This window comes from Prinia subflava, chromosome Z, assembly GCF_021018805.1.
Source record: "Prinia subflava isolate CZ2003 ecotype Zambia chromosome Z, Cam_Psub_1.2, whole genome shotgun sequence".
Classification (NCBI taxonomy): Eukaryota; Metazoa; Chordata; class Aves; order Passeriformes; family Cisticolidae; genus Prinia; species Prinia subflava.
Genome location: NC_086283.1, coordinates 23,567,620 through 23,588,063, shown reverse-complemented (window position 1 = coordinate 23,588,063; position 20,444 = coordinate 23,567,620). Strand labels below are relative to the sequence as shown.

Sequence of the window (20,444 nt, the reverse complement as noted above, 5' to 3'; positions counted from 1 at the left end):
AGGGGAGAGCTGTTACATTCACTAGGGTTCAGTAGACATGTGTTATAAAGTGATGGGGGCTTAAGGCAGAGAGGAGCTGTCTTTGTTTTTTTGAGGTGCTGGTGGTCTAAAGATGCAGTTATTGGCATAGAAATTAAACTTGCTTATTTTTTATTCTTCTGCCAATTAAGCTCAGCTCTTGCCAGGCTTATTTCCACAATTGCAGTCTTCAGTTCACCCTCCGTAGTCACAAGAAATAATCAGTTCTAGTTCTTGAAAGCTAATGCTTGAAATTGAGGTGTGAAGTTTATATTGCCTTAATTTTTAGACTAAATTGTGTTGTGTTGTCTGTTGCAGACTGTCTTCATAGCGTACCTGTTGCTCAGATGGGAAATTACCAGGAATACTTGAAAATGATGCCTTCACCTCTTCGGGAAATTGACCCAGATCAACCAAAAAGACTCCATACATTTGGCAATCCATTTAAACAGGACAAGAAGGTAGGAGGGGCCTTGATGCCTGCTGTGCCTTCATATTTAATGCAACTCGAAATAGTTTGTGAGTAGAATTCCTTCCCCACAACTGTAATATATTACTAACCTGTGCAAAAGCAGAGATGTGTATGGAATTGTGTTGTTTTACAGAGTGGCACTGGGCTCTCTCTGGTTACATTTGGTATCTCTGTTCTGAGAGCTGTCAAGTGTTCTGAAAGCCACTTGAATCTGAACACAGAGGGACTCGACTCATCAGTGGATTGGTGAAACAATTGCTGTTTTGTCCTGCTGCTTAAATGATTCCTTCCTTTTCAGGGCATGATGATAGATGAAGCCGACGAGTTTGTGGCTGGGCCCCAGAACAAGATCAAGCGTCCCGGGGAGCCCAACACGCCGGCATCGCTGAAGAGGCGGCGCAGCATGTCCCCCCTGCTGCGGCGGCCGCAGTCACCGCCCGTCGTCACCAACCACGTGGGTGGCAAGGGGCCACCCGCTGCTCCTGGCTCCCCCTCCTACCTGAGCCTCAAGGGTGTCCCAGCAAATAAAGGTATATGGAGCTCAGGTGGTGATGGGTCTGGGGAGGAGGGGAAAAGGTTCTGCCAGTGCGCCTGTGCTTTGCTGTTACATCAGAGTGGGTTTCCTTTGTTGGCCTAGATAAACAGGCCTCTGCTACAGCTGATGAAATCTGAAATTTAAAAAAAATGGAGATAGAAAGTATCTCAGATCAGCTTTTAGGGTTTTTTTGTGTATTCTGTGGCAAAGAAGGAAAGTTAAAATATGGTTGTTTTGTTTCCCACAAGTACGAATTTTCATACTCACCTATTGCAGCAAAGGGAGTCGGAAGAAAACTCCATTAGCTGGGTTTGGGAAAGAGAAGGAAGACATGAGTTTACTTAGGAGTCATGACATTGCTCTAGGAATACAGAACATGGTGACTTCACAATATTGACAAGAAATGTGAAAGTCCAAAGGGGAAGTATTCCCTTGGTCACATCCACAGTTTAGTAGAAGTATTGGAGTGTTGTCCAGCACTGTCAGATTGCTACACAGCACTTCAGACAGAGAGGATACAGAACTACTTCTGTTTGGTTCTTTTGATGCTGCACTTATGCATCAGTAAGATACGTGTTTTTCACTTGCAGATACGAGTAATAGTGTTGCTCAAGATGACAATGGAGAGAAGAAAGCAGAAAATTGTCAGTCAATGGAGAAGCAAATTGATGGCTTACCTGTGCAAATGGCTCCTGTGGTTCCAGCTGCTGTGGGAGAGGATGAGATGTTACCCAATGACTTAGACCCTGTACCTGTTGAATTCAATTGTTTAAGTGAAGATGGGTTGGATCATAAACCTGGTACCAATGCTCTTGTTCAAGGGCCTCTGAATTACAGTGTGAGTGGAGATGACCAAAAGCGGGCCATGGAGTCTACTTCTGAGTCTGTGCCAAATTCCTTCAAAATAACACCTACCATGTTGGAGGGAAGCAATGCTGACATCAAAATTAAAGTGATGAAAGAGGTTCGCAAGCCTGGAAGAAGTAAGTTATTTGAGTTTCTTTATTTTAGTAGTATATATTAGATATGGTGTGAGAGACAATTCTCCTATTTTCATCATACGCACAACTTCTGATTTTGAGTAATTTCTGGTTGCTCATAAATGAGCAATGGAGGGGCAAAAAAAGGAGGAAATGCTGGTCAGGTGAGTTGAAGTTCAGACTTGTGCTTGGGAGGTTGAGTGCCAAGTCACCCTGTTTGCCCTTAAAGACAGGTTAACCTATAACCAACACCTTTCAGAGGCTTTGGTTTTGTTACCAGTGGTCTAATGAGACTGAATGCTCTGCCTTAGGCTGCACTGCTCCTGTGTGCACAAAGGGTACTTGTTGCTCTGAGTCCATCAAAACTCCCTTGGCAGGGCAAAGGCACACCTTTGTAAGGGTGCAACTTGGAATATACTTGAAAGGCAGTAGTAACAGTTTTTAGTGGAGTGATTTTTTTAAAAATTTTGTGAGACTAATTAGTGATGAAACGCTAAGAGCTGCAAATGCTAAGAACTGAAGACTAAAAGTGACATTCTGCAAAGTGGGCTTGTCCAATTTTATTCCAAATTCATGCATAGTAAATGGTGATGTAGAGTAAAACATTGTTTTCAGTGTGAGTCACCTGTCTTGCTACAGAATTAAGCAGTCATCAAAGAAAAAAGCTAAGTTGTAGTGGTTTGAATATGTACATCTGTTCAGAGGCCTGACCATTTCTGCTCCCTCTGCCTACTGCATCACTCTGAGCAGACTCTTGGTCACAGCAGCATAAATCTATTCATGCTGGGGTTGGTTATGGGAAGTAGTGAAACAATGCTGGTTTTAAATTTGTTTCCAGTTTAATATGTCCAGTTTATTCTTTTGCAGTAGACATATTTACCTTGTACCAATGGGACAGTCATGTTGTGCTCACACTAAGGGTTGATAATTTGTCTTTCTAGAGATCTGATGGCAACCTCTTCTTTCAGAAACGATGGTTCCAGGCCAGATGAGGGTTTGATGGCCATGTACATGTTAACTGATCATGGAAATGAGAGGCTTCATTCTACCCAGCCTGCATTTTCTGAGAATAAATGTTCCTAGCTGCTGCTCTTTAAAGAGAACCTTGATCTTTGGTGCTACATTTGAATTCCCAGATCATCAGTATTGCTTTAAATTATCACCTGTGTTCTGCTCTTAAAGCTAATGCAGGTGTTTTTCTTGCCTTACATGTTTAATCATACAGAGATACATGAAAGTGGGCTTCACTTTTCCTTTTTGGCTCTTGAGCTTTTCTGAAATTGCATCTGCAACATTCATTTTTAATACATGGTTGAATTTTTATCTCTGTTTTTAGATTATGAAAGAATATTTTCTCTTCTTGAGGAAGTGCAAGGACCTATGGAAATTCAGAAGTATTTCATTGAATTTGCTATCAAGGAAGCAGCAAGGTTTGTATAGATAGAAACTACTTAGATTCATAAATTAAATATTAGATCATGATAGTAAATAATAAACTTTATGAGTGCTAGTATTTTGATTTTCTGTTTTGACATATTTAAATTATAATTGTTTTAGTAGTCAAACTCCCGTTACATTTTTATGTACTAAATGGTCCTTACTTAAAGATTAAATATGAATTACAGGGAAAACAGGTTGTTATTGAAGACCAAGTCAAAATATGAGTGGGTTGGGGAGAGGCAGATGTATTAAATTAAATATTCTAGCCATTCTAATGCCAGAAATAAAGAAAGCTCTTCCCTACTGGAAACAGAGAGCCTCTGGTAATGCGATTCGTCATGGCTGAATATTCTTGAGTTGTTCAACTATATTTTTGAAAGAAGAAATTTATATTTCTCTCCATCTATCCTGTAGGTTTAAAAAACGGGTCTTAATACAACACTTAGAGAGAATACTAGAGGAACTAGATTTCACCAGCCCACCCAACAGAGTTAATCATGTCAACAGTAGATAATAATGTACCGGCCAGACGAATGTGGACCAGGAATGAGTTTGCTGTGCCACAGAAGAGTGGAAGAGGATGTAGCTGCTGCCCTCACCATCTCGGCAGTCAAGTGATTTTACTGTCACAGTCTGAGAAGAAGCAGTGGAGCTTTAACTTTCAGAGCCTGATTCGGCAGAAGCTGGGCTATAACCTTAAGGATTTGCTATGAAAGGTGTGGCTTTTTCCTGTGGAGGGTGCTCTTTGCTCAACAGGCGGAAGAAAATAACCATTGCTGCCCCTCCTGCAGGTGATGAGAGTTTACTCATTTGAACGCTGTCATTAGACATTTACGTGCTGTAGGCAGCAGGTTGCACTAAAATGGGGCACTGTCAAATGCACACACTGTCTGCATCGTGGAGAGAGCCCGTGTGTTCCCAAAAAAACCCTCCCAGAAACACCTGCACTGGTAAAATTGCATGTTGCCACCACAGAGACAAGGGTCTTGTTCCCAGGAACTGCTAGCCATGCCTTTAAACTTGAGATTCAGTGTAGATTGAGAGTAAAGAAACTGCTATTGTGTTAATAAAAGCTAAAGACAGCCCTGTGACTGTTACCACCTCATGGTCACTAAACAATCTACCTCAGACTCTCTTCTGTTTTGTCTGCAGACATTATGAAAGTGCACCTGAGGCTTCCCAGGTCCCCGACTTCAGTTCTCTTTCATCCTGTGAGGAGGACGGAGATTCTTCAGGTGGCCTTGGCACACGCTGTGCTTTGGAAGCACTAAAAGGAAACGCTTTTAAAAACGTGTATTTTAATGTTCATACAAAAGAGATTATTTTGAACAGTATTGTTACCAGATCACTAATTTGATATTTTAACTGTATAAATTTTTTGGAACATATGTATATATAAAATAAACCATTTTATTAATTTTTAAGAAGTGCTAATCTGAGGAGTCTGTAGCGGGCAGCACTGAGTTCCTCCAGTTGTCTGTTACCAGCAGACTGAGGATATTTTTGTAAAACCAGCTGAACCTGGTCTTTCACATTCTCAAAGACAGCTTGTGGTGTTAGCTGCACCCTGTTTGTACCCTGGAGCACTTGCTCGGGTGTCACTCAACTCGGCCTCCGGGATGCACATTTTTGAGGGCCATAAGTTCCAGTTTACCAAGTTCCTTGGTTACCTGAGCTGGTATCCTCTCCTCTGTTCCTCATAACTATTTTGTCCAAAGGTAATTCCATACATGATAGATCATACAAAGAAGACTGAAGCCACCTGCATGTAATTTTCTTTTTTTTCTCTCTAAAGCAGTACCAGTAATGTGCCAGTGTTAAGTGGCTCCTGGGATGAGTGTGTGTTTTCAGTTGTTTGCTCATAACCTCCTCTGATCCTCTAACAGCTTTCTTTAAAAGACAGGTTAAAGTTGTGCCCATGCTGACCTGTGCTCTTGGCCTCGTATGGGAAATATCCCAGGGATTCCTGTGGACTGGCCAGGCAGGGAAACTGATTCTTGTGGTGAGCCTGTACTTCTGTTCCTGCTGGTATTTTTAGTACAAACCAGCCTGTGAGACATGTTTTCCATCCGCTCTGAAGCAGTGGCCTTGGTTTCCTTGGAAGATGCAGTTTGACCATTGGAATGACACCAGTGAAATCCAAGAAGGAAATGAAATTCAAGAAGGAAATGAAATACAGCAGCAGCAAATCTCTGGCACAGTGTATATGAATGAAGTGACATAGGGGAAGGCATTACTATAAATGCTCCCTGATTCTTAGAAGTAACTTTTATTCATCTGTGCAGATGAATAAAATGAAATACTTAATTTAAAAAAAACACAAATGCCTTGAAAAGATACAAAGAGGGATTTATTCCTTCAGCTTTCACATGGCAGCTGTTTGTCACTGTGATGGACCTCTCATGCCAAATGTTTGACTCTTATAAGGGATTTTATTTACAGAAGGTCAGATACACTATGCATACCTCGTTGTGGAATGGCCTGGTTAAATGCATTAGGTTGCATGTACTGTGCTATTCTTGAAAGGTGGTAAGAGGAGACAGCTTTCTTCCATATAGTTAACGGCTGTTTAATTTTCATCACCTATTCCAGAGACGCTTGATCCTTGCTTGTCTGAGCAGGGGCCATACTTTTAACTAGTGACGTTGTTAGTGTGTAAATTTGCTCTTTGGTGGGATGCAGTTGGCTGCCAAATCAGGTGCAGGGAGCTGGTAACTTGACTCATTTGGAATCTTGCACCTCATAAGCTACAAAATATTCGAGTGCAAGCAGTGAGAATTTTCCCTTACCTCATCATTATTTTATCTGAATAGATTGAATTTGGGTTGGAGTGTTAAAACAGCAGAAACCGTGTAGTGAACTGGACATGAGTCTTCATAGGAGGGAAGGAAGATGTCCTCAAGGGTTGTGTCAGTGCAGAGGTGAGAAAAAAAAAGGAGCAGCACCCGTTGATGAAGAGCACACACAGCCCTGAATTCCACTTGGAAATAGCTCGTTTAGGAAGCAGAAAATGCTCCACAATCGGTTTTAAAAGATTACTAATGGAGAGAATTCCTTGTGAGCCAGACCCCAGTGATTTATGTGGGTGAGACATGCCTTGAACAGAGTCCCAAGTTGTGCTGGCATTTCAGGGACAGCCAGAAAGGGTCACACTGGTGTCAGGCCTTGCCTTTCCTGGTACAGACTGGCCCAGCAGCAAGAGCTGTGTCACCAGGGCTGTGACCTGTGTGACAGGTGAGCCACTCACAGCAAGGGTGTCCCTCAGCAAGGGCTCGGGAGAGAGGATGCATCCTGGAATTGGAAATCATTTGTGCTTTGCACAAACTTGTATTTTTGAGCCCTTGTTTATGTAAGGTTGAAATAATGTGGCACAGTTTAATGTTGGGAAATAGGGAAGAAATACAGCTGTGTTTCCTGTACGGAGCACTGTTTAACAATCTGAATTAACAAATTTAACACTTGCCTTCCTTGGGTGGAAGGATTGTGAGGTGCTTTGGAGTCTGGATATCTGTGTGAGTTCTGCTGCATCTGTCTTCTGACCCTCTCTTAATGGGGCCTCCTCGATGCATGTTACCTTTCCTTTTTTTCCTTCTAGCCTCGATGCATGTTACCTTTCCTTTTTTTCCTTCTAGACATTAAAAGATTTTCCTCCTAAGCCATGCAGCTCCGAGGCTGGTCACTATGGCAGGTATCTGTTGGGTGCTGCTGTTCCCAGTTCAGGGGTGCAGTGCATTTATTATGGGCCCAGGTTTGACCAGCATCAGAGAGTAATTGTCATCTTCCAGAACAGCAGGTGCAGAGGCTGTTAGTGTGCTGTGGTCAAGGAATTGTATGTCTCCCTTTGCAGGAAACTGAAAAAAATCACCCCAAACCTATTTTTTTTTTCATCTGGTAACTTTCTCCTAGTTCTTCCTGTAAACTGCCTGGCTGAAATGGCAGCAGCATAGGCTGTTGACTTTGATTTCTTTTGGTCTGTTCTTTAGTATCTACTAAGAAACTTCCGATGGAAAAATGCAAGAAATGCATTACCTAACAGAAAAAGTTAAAAAACCCCTGTAAAGCTCAATTCTGGTGTTTCATACCAGCAACATGGCAACGTCACACCTTTAGCAAGTGAATTTGAGAGTGCTTGTCTTGAGAATGTGCAATCTAGTTAAGCAGCAAGCAAGGCCAAAGACACTTCAGATCTGGCAGACAGATTTGGCAGAGACCTGAAGGAAGGATGTTAGTCACTGGAATTAAAAGGAGCTGCTGCTTGCAGGTCTGCAAAAACAAGTTGAGGTCTATCCTAAGTAGAAAAGGAAGAAACTGAAGAAGAATAATGCCTTGGGATTGAGCAAAAGTCTTCTGACCTGCAGGAATTAAGATGTATTCTAAATCTGAATCTTGAGACTATTTCAAGGATGGACTAAACAAAAAATGCTGAACTTTGCTGAAATTACCCATTCAATTGAGCTGCAGCTTGGCTTGTTGTTTCACCCCTGAAAGACTGTTGGCGTGGTTTTGGCACGTGGTGTTTTTCTCCTCTCAGTCTGTGATGTGGTGTTGTTTCTTGGTAGTGACTATAGCAGCGTGGCAGGGAAGCCCTGCAGTTGTCCATGGATCTGAAAGTGCAGACAGGGGCTGTGGGAAGAGTTTGTGGAAAATAGAGTTGCTGCCTGTGTGCTGTGGGAGGTGGTTCAGCTTCACCTCTTCCACATCAGAGCCTTCATTTTACAAGTGCACACCCAAGATGTTTCTCAGGGCTGTGAGCACAGGTCTGGTGCCTTGAGCAGCTGATTACTCAGTTCGGAGGATGGATGCGCCAAGGAAGGAGTTAAATTGTTGTACAGACTTGTGCAGCCTGGTGATAAATGCTGGAGGATATTTCCATAGGCAGTGGAAGAACTGAACTGCACATGCCTTCAGCCACATTGCTTTGCCAGGAATGGGGGCTGGTCATACCACATAAGGAAAATTGCCCTTTAGGAGGAGCTTGGAAATGCTGAAAGCAGCTGCATATTTCTTAAGATTTTGAGCTTGGCATGAAGGTCTCAGTTTATATTGAAGTCCAGAAGAATAGTTTAGCCTGGAAAGGTGGTGGAATGGAAACCTCAGATGAGATTTTTGCTGGAGATCTGATGTTTTTGAGAGCCTGGGGAAGTTTTATCTCTATGTCTGCAGAGGGAATTTGACAGCTGTTTCCTAGTCCTGGACCAGCTCCAGCTGCAATGGAAGTAGCTGGATCCCTGGTATTTGCTATATGCTTGCTGTCATCTCAATCACTGTCACTCCTCTAATGCAAACAGTCTTGCATAATGTCCCTTAAAATACTGGACACCTGTGGCAATTTGCTGTATCTCAGTGCTCCACTCGCCCCTGCTGAGCAGCTAGTAGGATGGACAGAGCTTTTGGGAATGATTTTCATGGTGTGTGCTCATTTAAAAAGTACTTAGAGCCCTGCATGATGTTGAACAGGAGGAGAAGGTTATAATGCATTTTGGTATATAAAGCATTACTAAGGCAAAATGCCTTGTGTGGTCAGTCTGTTTGTTGGCATTTACTCAGAGCAGGTGTATATTTGTAAATCTTAAATTGTATTTGTAAATGTTTATTATGTAGAATATATCAAAGAGGGGTTCAGCCTTTTGTAAAAGAGAGAGTTGGGAGACTTCCCCCCCGCCTTGCTTCATCTTGTTCTTGTGCAGAGCTGGCCCTTGCAGAGAAGGATGGTGGGCTGTGCTCAGGTTTTCCACAGGGAGGCGCTGCTCTGGAACCATCCAAGGTCTCAGATCAGTGACAAAAGCCAACTGGAGCTGATTTTTGCTGGGTTTGTGGAAATGCACTGTTTCTTGAGGTGGTGGTAGCAGTGTGAGCAGTTCTTGTCTGGGCACAGCTTTCAGAGCTGAGGAGGCTGTCGGAGTATTTGGAGCTTGAGCAGCCACAGGTCTGGTCAGGGCACACTGATGTAGTGGCTGCCTGATCCCTTGGCAGTGGGTGTCTCAGAGATCAAGAGTGCTTTCCTAAGTAGGGCAGAAATAAAAATGAGCCCTGTTGCCCAAGACTAGAAAGTGATTTAAAAAAGAGGCATTCTGCTGATTGCAGATGATTATAATGCAGCTGCTCAACAGTGACATCCCAGCCATGGAAAAATAACATTGATTCTTTGAGCTGTTTTCCAGTCTGCACAGCATATTAAAACCCTTCATGCACAGCTGGCACATTTAACTTTGATTATGTTGTTGAAGTGACTGATCTGAGAGCAGCCTGGATCCGGGTTGCTTGCAGAATTTGAAAATAAGATTGTTCCAATTCATCTGCAGTTGGTTATTCTGGAAGAGAGACAAACCACTCCGAGCACTTCTAGGGCTGCTAATTAAAGTCTTGTGGTCCTCCTCTGAGAGAGTCTTTAAAGATGGGTGGAGGGACCTACCCAAGGTTGTATAGTGTGTCACTAACAAAGGTGATTATCAAATGTACCCTCATTTAGTCTTGCAGACTTGAATCATTTCCCTGGTGTGGACAATCCCACCACAAACCAACACACTGGCTGCTGGGCTCTTGTACGTGTCACTGTGTTCCTTTTTCCCTGTGCTCTCCCACTGGCCAGCTGGGTCTGGCATGGGAGCAGCGTGAGGTGGAGACAGGACAGGATCCCTACTGCTTCCTCACCGAGGTGGCTGCAGTGGGTGCCTTTTGGCTGGCAGTGTGCTTCAGGGGCTGGGAAAAAGCAGGAGCTCGGAAAGGAAGGTAGGACTGCTGCAGAGAAGCTGCCCAAGCGTGTAGGCACTTGTGGTACTGCCTCTTTGTTAGAGTTTGGCTTCTGACCCGAGCTGCTCCAGTACCTTTCCTTTCCCAGCTCAGTGAAAGTACATTCTGAAATCACGCTGGCATCTCAGTTTCAGGGCTCGTTTCTCTGCACACACAGAACTTAGAAGCCGCTATCCAAAATGATCATTAGTGGAAAAGGAGACGGTGGGGGACTCCGGGAGCTCTGGAAGAGGCTGTTTTAAGTGTATTGTATCCATCAAACCCTCCCGCAGGAGTTCTGGCAGAGAACAGGAATGCCAATATGCGGTGGCAGCATTTGGCTTGCTGGGAGCTGGATGTGGGCAGGACAAGCTGGGGCTCACCGAGCTGCTGCTGCGGCAGCCCCTGCGGCTTCCAGCAGGTGAAACGGGGTCAGAGCAATTCCTGGGAACTGTCTGTGAATTCCCCGCAGGAAAGGCAGTTACTGGTGAGTCACAGCCCAGGCTTTGATGGGAAATGGTTGCTGGGTAATAGGTTGAGTGATGGTGGTGGCTTTTCTTCACATATCAAGACCCTGAGGAGGCTCTGACTTTGGGGGGCAGCTGAAAGCTGTTTTTTGTCTGGGTTCCAGGTGGCCAGAACTGAAATCCTGCAAATGTAGATACAACAGGCTCTCTTTCGCAGGGTCTGTCTTGCACCCCTGAACTTAGTGTAGCCTCTGTTGAAGTGAGAAGGAATTGTGAAGGCAAGGAATGAAAGGGACAGCTCTTGCTATGATAGGAAACCAGAAACAAGTTGAAAACCTTCCCCTGTTCATGCTCAGGCATGAGCTGGGAGCTCCTCTGCGGGATTGACTAGTGGTGAATTTGGGAGGTCGGTGCTGTGCTCAGTGCGAGGTTGGTGTAGGGCCCTGGGAGGAGTTTTCGTGCTGATGGAGTGCTCTGCTCTGTCTGGAGCTCATCTGTCATGACTCCTTATTTCATTGTGCCTGTTTTAACTTGCACTTCATCTCTCTGGAGCATCCCATTGCTCTGCTCCTGGAATGTGGTGGGGTTGAGCCTCAGGTCTGCCCCGTTCAAGCACTGCAGTTGCTGTCTGAGCACAAGAAGCAAAGGCAGAGAAGAAAGTGCATTGTAGAGCTCCCCCGCCCACTGCTCCCATCCTGGGAGACAGGTCGGGCCGTTTGCAAGGTTGTCCTCCCTGCCAGCCCAGGACAACCAAGGCAGCAGCATTGGCTGTTGACCACCAGCAGACCTGGATCTTTAACCAGCCCTGGTGCATCCTGCAGGATATGTGGCTCCCTCCCATGGGGGATGAACATGTGATCTGAAGCTGCTGTATTTAAACATGTGTGGAAGAAGCAGCCGGCTCCAGCTTCAGAGTGGTGGTGGTGACTTTAAAATGGTGCCACCGTCCCCAGGGTCCCTCAGCAGAGATCTGTGTGTGACAGGAGCCTGTAGAGGTGCATGGTCCTTGGGAAAGGAGGGAGCATTTTTTGGTCCCTTCTCTCCTCTCCATGTGCTTTGCATTGTGCTGGGGACGTGGTGCCTCAATGGGGTTCCTCTCGCTGGGGGCTCACCCAGGCCTGTGAGCACCTTGGAGGCTTCTCCAGTGACCCAGGGAATGACAGCCTGGTGTGGATGTGGGGGAAGAGGAGGGCTCCTTGGACTGCCTGCCAAACTGGCTGCTCCAAAACTGCTTTGGGCTGAGTCCTGTTTTGTGCACTTCTGCATCTGGGATGGGGAATAAATCACTGCTTCAGCCTTTGGTGTGCACACAGGATGCTTCTCCTGCATCCTGCACTGAAGCACAGACCTCCTGGGGCAGGGACAAGGGAATCTGGAGCAGCCTGGGGCTCCAGGGACATCAGGAGTGGCCTTTTGTGGCTGGCCCTGAAATGTTTTAAAATGCACAGGAGAAAAACCTTGGGAGAGGAGAGGAATATTTCCTTCTATTTTTTTTGCCTGAAATCCAAAGTGAAATGCCTCTGCAGCATGGCCTGCCTCTGGCAGATCCCATGGAAACTGGTTCAGCCAGCACCAGTCTGGGCAGGGAGGGCACTGCGAGTGCTGGGTGCTCTGCCTGGCAGCACTGGGATATGAACTGGGCATAGAGCCACATCTCTCTGTGTGGGGGGCTGTGGGTTCCCTGGGACCACTGGCATAGGGTGAGCCATTGATAATCCAGATGTCACCTTTTATTTATTTATTTTTTCTATCTCCCTTCCTTTTAAAATGGAAGGAAGATGTGACACCACACATCCTGGGCCCCTGCCAAGGAGCCCTGGGGCTTGTGTTCCTGCTCATGCTGCCAGGCTCTCGGCTGCCTTGCTGCTCTGTGAACTCCCATTTGCCTTTCTTGGCTGGAAAAAGGATTAAGTTAGCAGGACAGGAAAATTAATTAGCTGCCATTTTAAGGATGTAGCTTTCATTGCAGTCCGAAGTGTTTTGAAATGGCACTGTGTCACTGAGACCAACCTGGGGTTGATTAAAAGGCTTTTACCTGCCGGAATATTAGATTTATTTCCGCCGGGGTTCTTCCCCTGGTGATCATGGCTTCAAGGTGAACCTCAAGGCCAAATCCAAGGAGTGTTTTGCCTTCGCTGTTAGTGCTGGCTGTGGAATGCTGGTATCAAAGTCTTTTCTGCTTGTTTAACATTCAAAATAGCCTTGCTTTGCCCTTCCCCTCTGCAGGCAGCCTGCCAGTCTGGCACAGCATGGCCAGGACAGCTGGGAACTGCAGAGCTGCAGCTTTCCTGCCTGGCTGGGGGGCTTCCCACAGGGAGCCTGGAGGCAGCACAGTGGCCCCCGATGCTGTGGGGTGAGCCTCAGCCTTCCCGAATTGTCTGGTGGCAAATTGCTGCTGTTTGGTGCAGGAGGCAAAAGGGAGCAGAAATGGTGCCACTCTTGGTGGGGGAGCTGTATCCAGCTGGAGGATGTCCCCACAGTAATGTCCTTGCTGAAGGTGTCGGAGATTGAGAAAGGCAGATCTGCTGCAGTGTGGTGAAGTGTGAGAACCTGAACCATGGGAAGCAAGTGATAAGGAAGCCAAAAATCATTTTAGGGTTAGGAAATACTTCTCATTCCCCGCTTTCTTCAGCAAGAGGAATGTGTGGGTGCTCCAGAGCACCTGGAAGGGGCCATTAGCTGCCAGCTTTCCTGAGAAAGCTGTGCTTCAACTTTGGGCAGGAGTGGGGCATGGAGCATGTGGTTCCTGGCACCAGACTGCAGCGATGGGTTTGTCTGGGACACGCAGAGGGGACACATCAGATGTGTGACCAGGAGGGATTTCCACACATGGTGCTGCAGTTCAGCCCTCACTGACCTCCAGAAAAATGCTTCTGCCACCTGCACTCCCATTCCAGCCTCACATGGAAGGGCTGCACGAGTGACCAGTCTCTGACACAAACTGTGGTCCCCCTCCCCTTACCTGCAAGGGTCTAAATGACTCCTGCCCTCCTGAACAATTCCTCATTGAGCTCTCACTGGAATACTTCAAAAACCCAGCAAAATTAATGCATACTAAACCTGCTACTTCAGCAATGAAAGGAAATTACCAGCACATATTTTTTATTTTACTATTTAATGTAGTAGAAATGTCATGGCTTGTAGCCAAAGCTAATTCAAGATGTGACGGCTGTAAATGTGCATTGGGCGAGGCTGGAAACTCTCCAGTCTAATTCAAGAAACTCTTGGCTCAACTCTTGCTTTGCTTTTCAAGAAGAGAAGCTCATCTGTGAAGAACCCCATGCAGCAAGGTAAGCATGAGGTGGCTAGTTAAGGTGTTCCTTCCCAAACCACTGGTTTTATTGTTTTCCCCTTGTATGCTGTGCTGGATGCAGAGCTGCAGTAGCACAGAAAGCAGATGAGGGGTGAGTCTGCTCCTCTCTCTGGTGCAATCCTGATGGATGCAGTAGTTGAGCAAACTCCTCCAGTGCTCCTGCTAACTATTCAACCTCCCCCAGTGGAAAAGCACAGCAAAGTGTGGAAAGTGATCTTGCTCAAGTCCAGGATTTTAACTATCACCGGCCCCGGGAGCACCCCCAGTGTTTCCCCCAGTGACTGTTGCAACACCAGACCTTGCAGGAGCCTGTCCCATGGACTGGCAGGGGATTAGCACATGGTAGAAAAGCCTTTACTGTGGTTAAATTGAAGACAGAAAATATGTCAGCTCTGCCAGAGAAGATGATGAGGAGCCTCAAAGGCAGGCAGATCCTCAGGCTGGCAATATTTCCCTCCTAAGTGTTTCACTCAGCTACTTGCAGCTATTTTGATCGCACCTTCTGATCTTATCTCCCAGTAATGAATACCAGGCCAGACAGCACTTTCACACGGAGCTGCCCTAATTAAGGCAATCACTTCATGTCAGTGCTGGGCAGTCACTTCTAAATAGTCACTCACCAGGGATTTGCTGCAGCAGGCTCCAGGATGGTCAGAAATAAACAAACAAACACTTCAGGATATCAATTTTTATTTGACATTGTGAGATCAATAAGAAAAAATAATTTGTACAGCTTTGTGACAGAACCGTTGCTGCTGCAGAATGAGGCTACTCCTCACGAGAAGGGCCCTGACGCAGCCACAGGGTGCTCCCAGCAGTACCTGCTCTGAGCAGCAGGTGATGTTCTCCACCTCCCTGTCCCAGCAGCACCTCCCACCTCGGGCAGGTCCCTGTCCCCTTCCAGCAGCACAAACGGGGCTTCTCATGCTCTAAGAACCTCTGCTAAGGGCTCAGTGCAACCACAGCTGCAGAAACCGTCTACTACGGTGGTTACTGAGCTCCTGCTGCGCTTCTCCCTCCCTCTGCTCATTCTGTCTCTCCTCTGCCCCACAGGGTCACCTAGCCCACGTTCAGCCTCCCCTCTGTGCAGCAGCTGCCGCACAGCTGCCCCATTCCCCAGGGGAACAGCTCTGCCCGCAATGGAGAGATGACCTGATACTATTTCCGAGACCTTTGGTGCTGGCAGGAGCTGATTTGTGACACCAGCAAGAAGGGGACCAGAACACTTCAGGAACTAATCCTGCAGCTCAGATGCTTTCAGCTGGCAGAGTAACCCTTTCTAATCAAACCAGATCTTACAAGTGATTGTAGCGCAGCAGCCATGGATATTGCTCAAGCACTGGGGCACCCACTCCATAGGACGGGCAGAGCTAGAAAAAGAGGCTTCGGTTTACACAGTATTTTTGCCAATCTTTTTGCCTTTGACAGTTCTTAACAGTTTAAAAAAATACCAAACATAACTCAACAGATGCCAGGACAAACGGCTGGCTTTCCACTGTGCCAGTGAAACATCTTCCAACCAGGCCAAATTCTTGCTGGCCTCACCAGTACCTCAACCCACCCTCCCTCTGCTGCATCAGGGAGGTGAAAAGCCAGACCAAGAGAGATTTTACATTGATTCAGCCCCTGAGGGGCGATAAGAATTTAGACATAAGTAAGAGTTAAGGACAGTATGATCAGTTCTAATACATGAAATCAAGACAGTCATCTTAAATCAGCGAGGGGCTCAGCTGGAAAAATCAAAGTGGAAAGGTCTGTTAGCAGAAGAGGGGTAGCTGTCCTGGATTAGCGCCAGCAAACAGAGCAAGCTGCTGGACCCTACCCCTGGATCACTCACAGAAGGGACAGTCCTTACTGAGACATAAATATGAAGATGACCTGGAGGTTGTGCCTGGTGCCAACACCATTTTCAGCACATACACAATGTTCAACATTCCCCAGTTTTAAGCCAGAGAACATGGAGTGTGGCAGATGATCTATGTGAGCTACCTCCCCCACACAAGCACCAATGCACAGCCACAGCCACCCTGGGCAACTTACATGAAACGAAGGAGGGCAACGAGGAATTAACGTGGTAGTGAAAAAACAGGAAAAAAAGAATAACCCTTCACACAACTGTTTCTCAGTACTGTAAAAAAATGAAAAATGAAAGCAATCTGTTTGACTTCCCCTGCCACACCGTGCTGGTGTCCCTCAGGCATTCTAGGGTCAGATGCTGCCCCTTTTCCTGCTGTTCAGTGATGCAGTGCACACAGCATTTCTGAGGGGGTCCATAGACTGTAGTGCAAGCAAACTGAGAAAATAAATACACTCAAACATTCCCTCCTGTCAAAGAACATTAATTGCAGGAAAAACTAGCTTGCTTTTTGCTTTAACTGAAGTTAAGTTAGCTGCAATTTGTTTTAATAGCTGAAACTTTGAAGATGTGTTTCACAGCATAACTGTAGAATTTACACTGCATTGCCAATCCACAATTCGGTCATTCTCATTAACAGTGTACAAAGAAGGTAATTAGTTTATATATATATATATTTATATATATATATTTTATAAAGTCTGGAAGATCAATATAAATACTGCTCCAGAAATTAAAAAAGTGTTTACATCCCCAACTTGAATATTACATCTCAGTGTCCTGGTTATTGGTATCATCTGTAAAAGTCTTAGCGGCGCAGAGGTTCAAGTTTTCGGAATTTCAGTGCCGAGCTGGATGACAAAGCATCTTGGTTTGAAGAAGAATTCACTGTGTCTGGGGACTGGAACAATACTCTACCACGATGATTAAATACATAGAAAGACGGATGGTTCCTTAATGTGTCAAATGTCCTTCAAAATAAATGTAAAAGGCCAAGGTTAATACTCTCTCAGAGCAGGGAGTTTAGAACAGTCAGTCTGGGGCGTATTGACTTTAGACACAGAAATACAAGTTTTCAACCCTTGCTTGCTTTTAAGTTTCCTAAATTAAAACACTTAAGAAATACACAGCCAGTTGTGAAAAAGATCACACTATGTCCATGTCAAAAACTTTCCCTTCCTTTCTGGAGCTCAGGGGCAGCCTGTGGATGCTGCCTGCAGACACACCACATGCCAGCAGCCTTTGTTCAGCAGTCACTTAGCGCCCTCACTATGCTCAGCTTTCCACCCTCCAAGACCCTCATGCTAAAGGCTTTAGGTGAACACCCTGAAATACAACTGTGTCAACTTTCCACTTTCCACACACCCCTGTTGTTTTGGAAATGACCAGAGAGGCAACATCTGACCATCCAATTTCCTGTCAGAACCAGAGACTATTCTGAGTTGGAAGGGACCCACAAGGATCATTGAGTCCAACCCTGAGCGGTTCTAACCAACTGTCCTCTTCAAAATCTTGATCCAAAAGCCCTTATTTTCCTCATGTCTTTCAGATGTCCTGCCTTGAATATACCTGTGTGCGACTCCAGTGACTCAGACTCTCATGAGGAAGCAAACACAAGCAGGGGTGAGCCAGACCCTGCAGTCTGAAGCCACGTCACGACAGCAAGTGGTGATTCCTGAGCTCTGCTTCCCACCTGCACATTTCATTCCTCCACCAAGTCTGCACAGCAGGATTTCAGATGAGGAAAAGCAAGAAGTTTGTTTGATTTCTGCCTGTTATCTAACTCTCCCTGAAACTCAAGAGACTGTTGGCTTTTGCAAGTGTGGCTGCTCCCCTTGGGTCCCTGCCTACAGCATGCATTGAAGGACTGAGCTCAAGATAAGTGATTTCAGTTCGTACCGGTGCATACAAAAAGAAGAAATAAAACATACTTATTTTTGAGTTCTGAAGTGGCATCCATGTCTTTAAACTCTCCTGCAATATGTGCTATCCCATAGCAGGTGACTGCAAAGGCCAGCAGAGTCTGCAGGACTATCTGCAACAGAGGGAGCACAGTGCAACACACACATTACCGAGTGTTCTGCATGTTCACCAAAAAATCTCAGCTTTCACACAGCATCTCTGGTGCTTTTCATCCAGTGACAGCAAACAGAGGTGGGCAATCCAGCAGTGGGGAAACTGAGGCACAGGAGAATCAAAATTCCCTCCTATTGGCACAGCAAACTCTGGCAGAGCTCCAGCTGCCCCAGCACAGGTCTGGGTTGCACCAATTGAATTGATTCACATGGCTCCTCAGCAAGAGCCTGAGACCAAATCCTGGATTCTCTGTACTCCAGGATCCAAACTCCTGCCAGGAACACGCCTGGAGCACCGGGCCAGATGCCGTGCTTGGCTCTCCTGGGCACCTGATCTCCCTGCCCTTCTGATTAAGGAAAGAGGGAGCAGATAACTGAAATGGAAATTTGAAAAGCAAGCAAATAAAGTAAACAAAATCCCCCTTCCTGAAGCAGGTTGTGCTGGGATCAAACAGTCACGCTGGCTAAACATGTGTCAGCCAACCAGAGCCAGAGGGTACAGAATGTTTATGCTGCATAGGAGGTGATGGATCCAAAAGCTCTCTGAGCTACAGTCACATAATCCTGGACAAGATGCTCCAGGGGAGTTCTAAAAGAGGGAGGTTTGGATCTGGGGTTTGTTTTCACTGACAGCTACAACACACTCAGGAAGCTGGGATGAAAGTGTGGTTCTTTTCAACAGTGGGAGCTCTGATAAACGTGCAGCTTAAAAACTACTTTACCCTTTATGCTTGCCTAGCACATTTAAAGGAAGCAATTGAGAGACTAAGCCACCCCACAGTTACACCTTTCACACACTGCAAAGACTTACATCTATGGGCAACGTTTCATCTTCCTTTTCTGTCAACCTCATGTAAGAACGATCTACAAAACAGAAACACATGCACGCATCAAGCACTCTGTGTATGCAAATAAACAGCTCGGCAACACAACCCCCCAGCGAAACGCCTGCGGACACAAGTGTCAGCCTCCCCGGGCGCCTGGGCCGCCCCTAGTGCCGCTGTGAGGCTCCGCTGCTCCGCAGCACGGCTGGCCCTACCCCAGGCAGCCGGGAGGGAGGCGGGCCGCGGGGACTGGAGGCAGCGGGATGGCAGCAGCCAGCCTGAAGCCGTGACCCTGCGGGCGGCAGCTCCCCTTTCCCACCCTTCGTTTTCCCTCCCTTCCCGGCTGCTGCGGCGCCCGCACGGGGCGAGCCTTGCGCTCCGCCCGGAACCTCCGCTCTCCCCGCAGCCCGGCCCCCAAGGGCAAGGCCGCCCGCGCCGGCGGGCTGGCGGCTCAGGACGATGATGATGATGCCGGCCCGGCCCGGCCTCCGCCCCGGCAGCTCCCCATCGGCCGTGCGGAGGTGCCGGTGCCCCGGGGCGCCCCGTCCCGCCCCCCCGGCAGTGACTCACGCTGCGCCGCCGAGAAGGCCGCGTGTGCCAGGGCGAACAGGCCGAGCCCCACCAGCCCCTTCCACACCGACCCCGCCGCCATCGCCGCCCGCCGCCGCCAGGGCGCTCCGGCGCGCGAGGATGGCGTCACTAAGGGGGCGGGGCAAGACCGCGCCCGAATGGTGCGGGTGTGCAGGGGGCGTGGCCTCAGCGGCAGGGGGCGGGGCCACGCCGCCGCTTTCCCACGCGGGGCCATTGATAAATGCGAGGCGATGAGCGAACCTCGGGAGCCAGGGGTGGTCCTGGGGGGCCGCTGAGGGAGAACAGGGCCTTTCCCTCCACAGGGCCACGGCCGGATCTATTCCAGCCGAAAGCAGAGTGTAGGGCCAGTGGTGCCCGCGTCAATTCCCGCTTTCCAGTGTTTAACCTCAAAGCTTGAGGCGCAAGAAAACACCGGGCATAGGGATGCACACAACAAGTGTAGGAGGGACGCCCTTGGCCGAGCCAGGCTTGGGACAAGGCAAGGGTCCAGGGTCCCACACAGCCAAGCATCCTGGGTCTTCCATGCTCCCAAGGCACAAAGGCAATTCTTTCAGGACCTTTCCTACAAGTCACCTCTAAGCTGATCACTGGCACTTATTGCAACCCTTGACCCACCGGCTCTACGAATCCCCCCTCTATTTCCTGGTAAAAAAGGTGGGAAGTTTACCCTGGCCGCACTTCGGAGCTGACGGCAGCTCCTGACACCATCCACAAGCCTTGGCACGGTGTGAAGGCACCAGCCTCCAGGATGCCCCTGGGTCCCTTCTCCCCACGAGCCGGGGCCGGGGTGGGTCGTGCAGGACATCCCTTCAAAGCACCCTGCGCACAAACAACACCGCTCCTGTGCGTGGCCGCGCTAAACTACCTTGCACCAAGTCTGTCTGGGGATTTCTCCTCCCTCTTACAAACCCCTCTGAACTCTGATCACCTTCCCCCCTTCGTCGTCCCTCGCATCCCGTTCCCCAGGACCCGTCCCAGCCTCCCCAGGGCTCATGGCAGCCCCCCTGGCAGCCCCAGACACCCATTCCCTCCCAAACCTCGCCTTACGAGCTCCCCAGCGCCGCCCTCGTCCCCTTCCCCGCTCCCCGTTGCCCCTTTCCCGCTCCGTCGCCGCCGGCCCGTCCCTATCCGGGCTCCCCGCGCTG

General features: G+C 47.6%; 2 protein-coding genes and 1 long non-coding RNA gene across 8 annotated transcripts in view; 2 read left to right on the top strand and 1 right to left on the bottom strand.

Moving 5' to 3' along the window:
* The window catches only part of LOC134563613 (integrator complex subunit 6-like), a 40,837-nt gene extending 35,965 nt beyond the window's left edge, over window positions 1-4,872 (top strand). For 4 of the 6 annotated variants that reach the window (XM_063421700.1, XM_063421702.1, XM_063421699.1 and 1 more), the window contains 5 exons: window positions 337-479; window positions 789-1,020; window positions 1,616-2,008; window positions 3,342-3,435; window positions 3,860-4,872. In XM_063421700.1, the coding sequence (XP_063277770.1) occupies window positions 337-479; window positions 789-1,020; window positions 1,616-2,008; window positions 3,342-3,435; window positions 3,860-3,959 (962 nt within the window). In that variant the 3' untranslated portion in view covers window positions 3,960-4,872. The remainder of the gene's footprint in view (window positions 1-336; window positions 480-788; window positions 1,021-1,615; window positions 2,009-3,341; window positions 3,436-3,859) is intronic. The other 2 variants (XR_010083397.1, XR_010083396.1) reach the window with 2 other exon arrangements.
* A 5,398-nt stretch (window positions 4,873-10,270) lies between these two features.
* Window positions 10,271-17,734, top strand: LOC134564239 (uncharacterized). Its single transcript, XR_010083502.1, has 3 exons — window positions 10,271-10,661; window positions 13,895-13,931; window positions 17,359-17,734. It is a non-coding gene; the product is annotated as an uncharacterized LOC134564239 (long non-coding RNA).
* On the bottom strand, window positions 14,628-19,528 carry LOC134564238 (ER membrane protein complex subunit 5). The gene is made up of 4 exons (XM_063422979.1): window positions 19,279-19,528; window positions 18,696-18,748; window positions 17,741-17,844; window positions 14,628-16,780 (listed from the first exon to the last, which is right to left on the bottom strand). The coding sequence occupies exons 1-4, from the start codon at window positions 19,511-19,513 to the stop codon at window positions 16,618-16,620; spliced, it is 555 nt and encodes a 184-aa protein (XP_063279049.1). The 5' UTR covers window positions 19,514-19,528; the 3' UTR covers window positions 14,628-16,617.
* Between the last annotated feature and the right edge of the window lie 916 nt (window positions 19,529-20,444).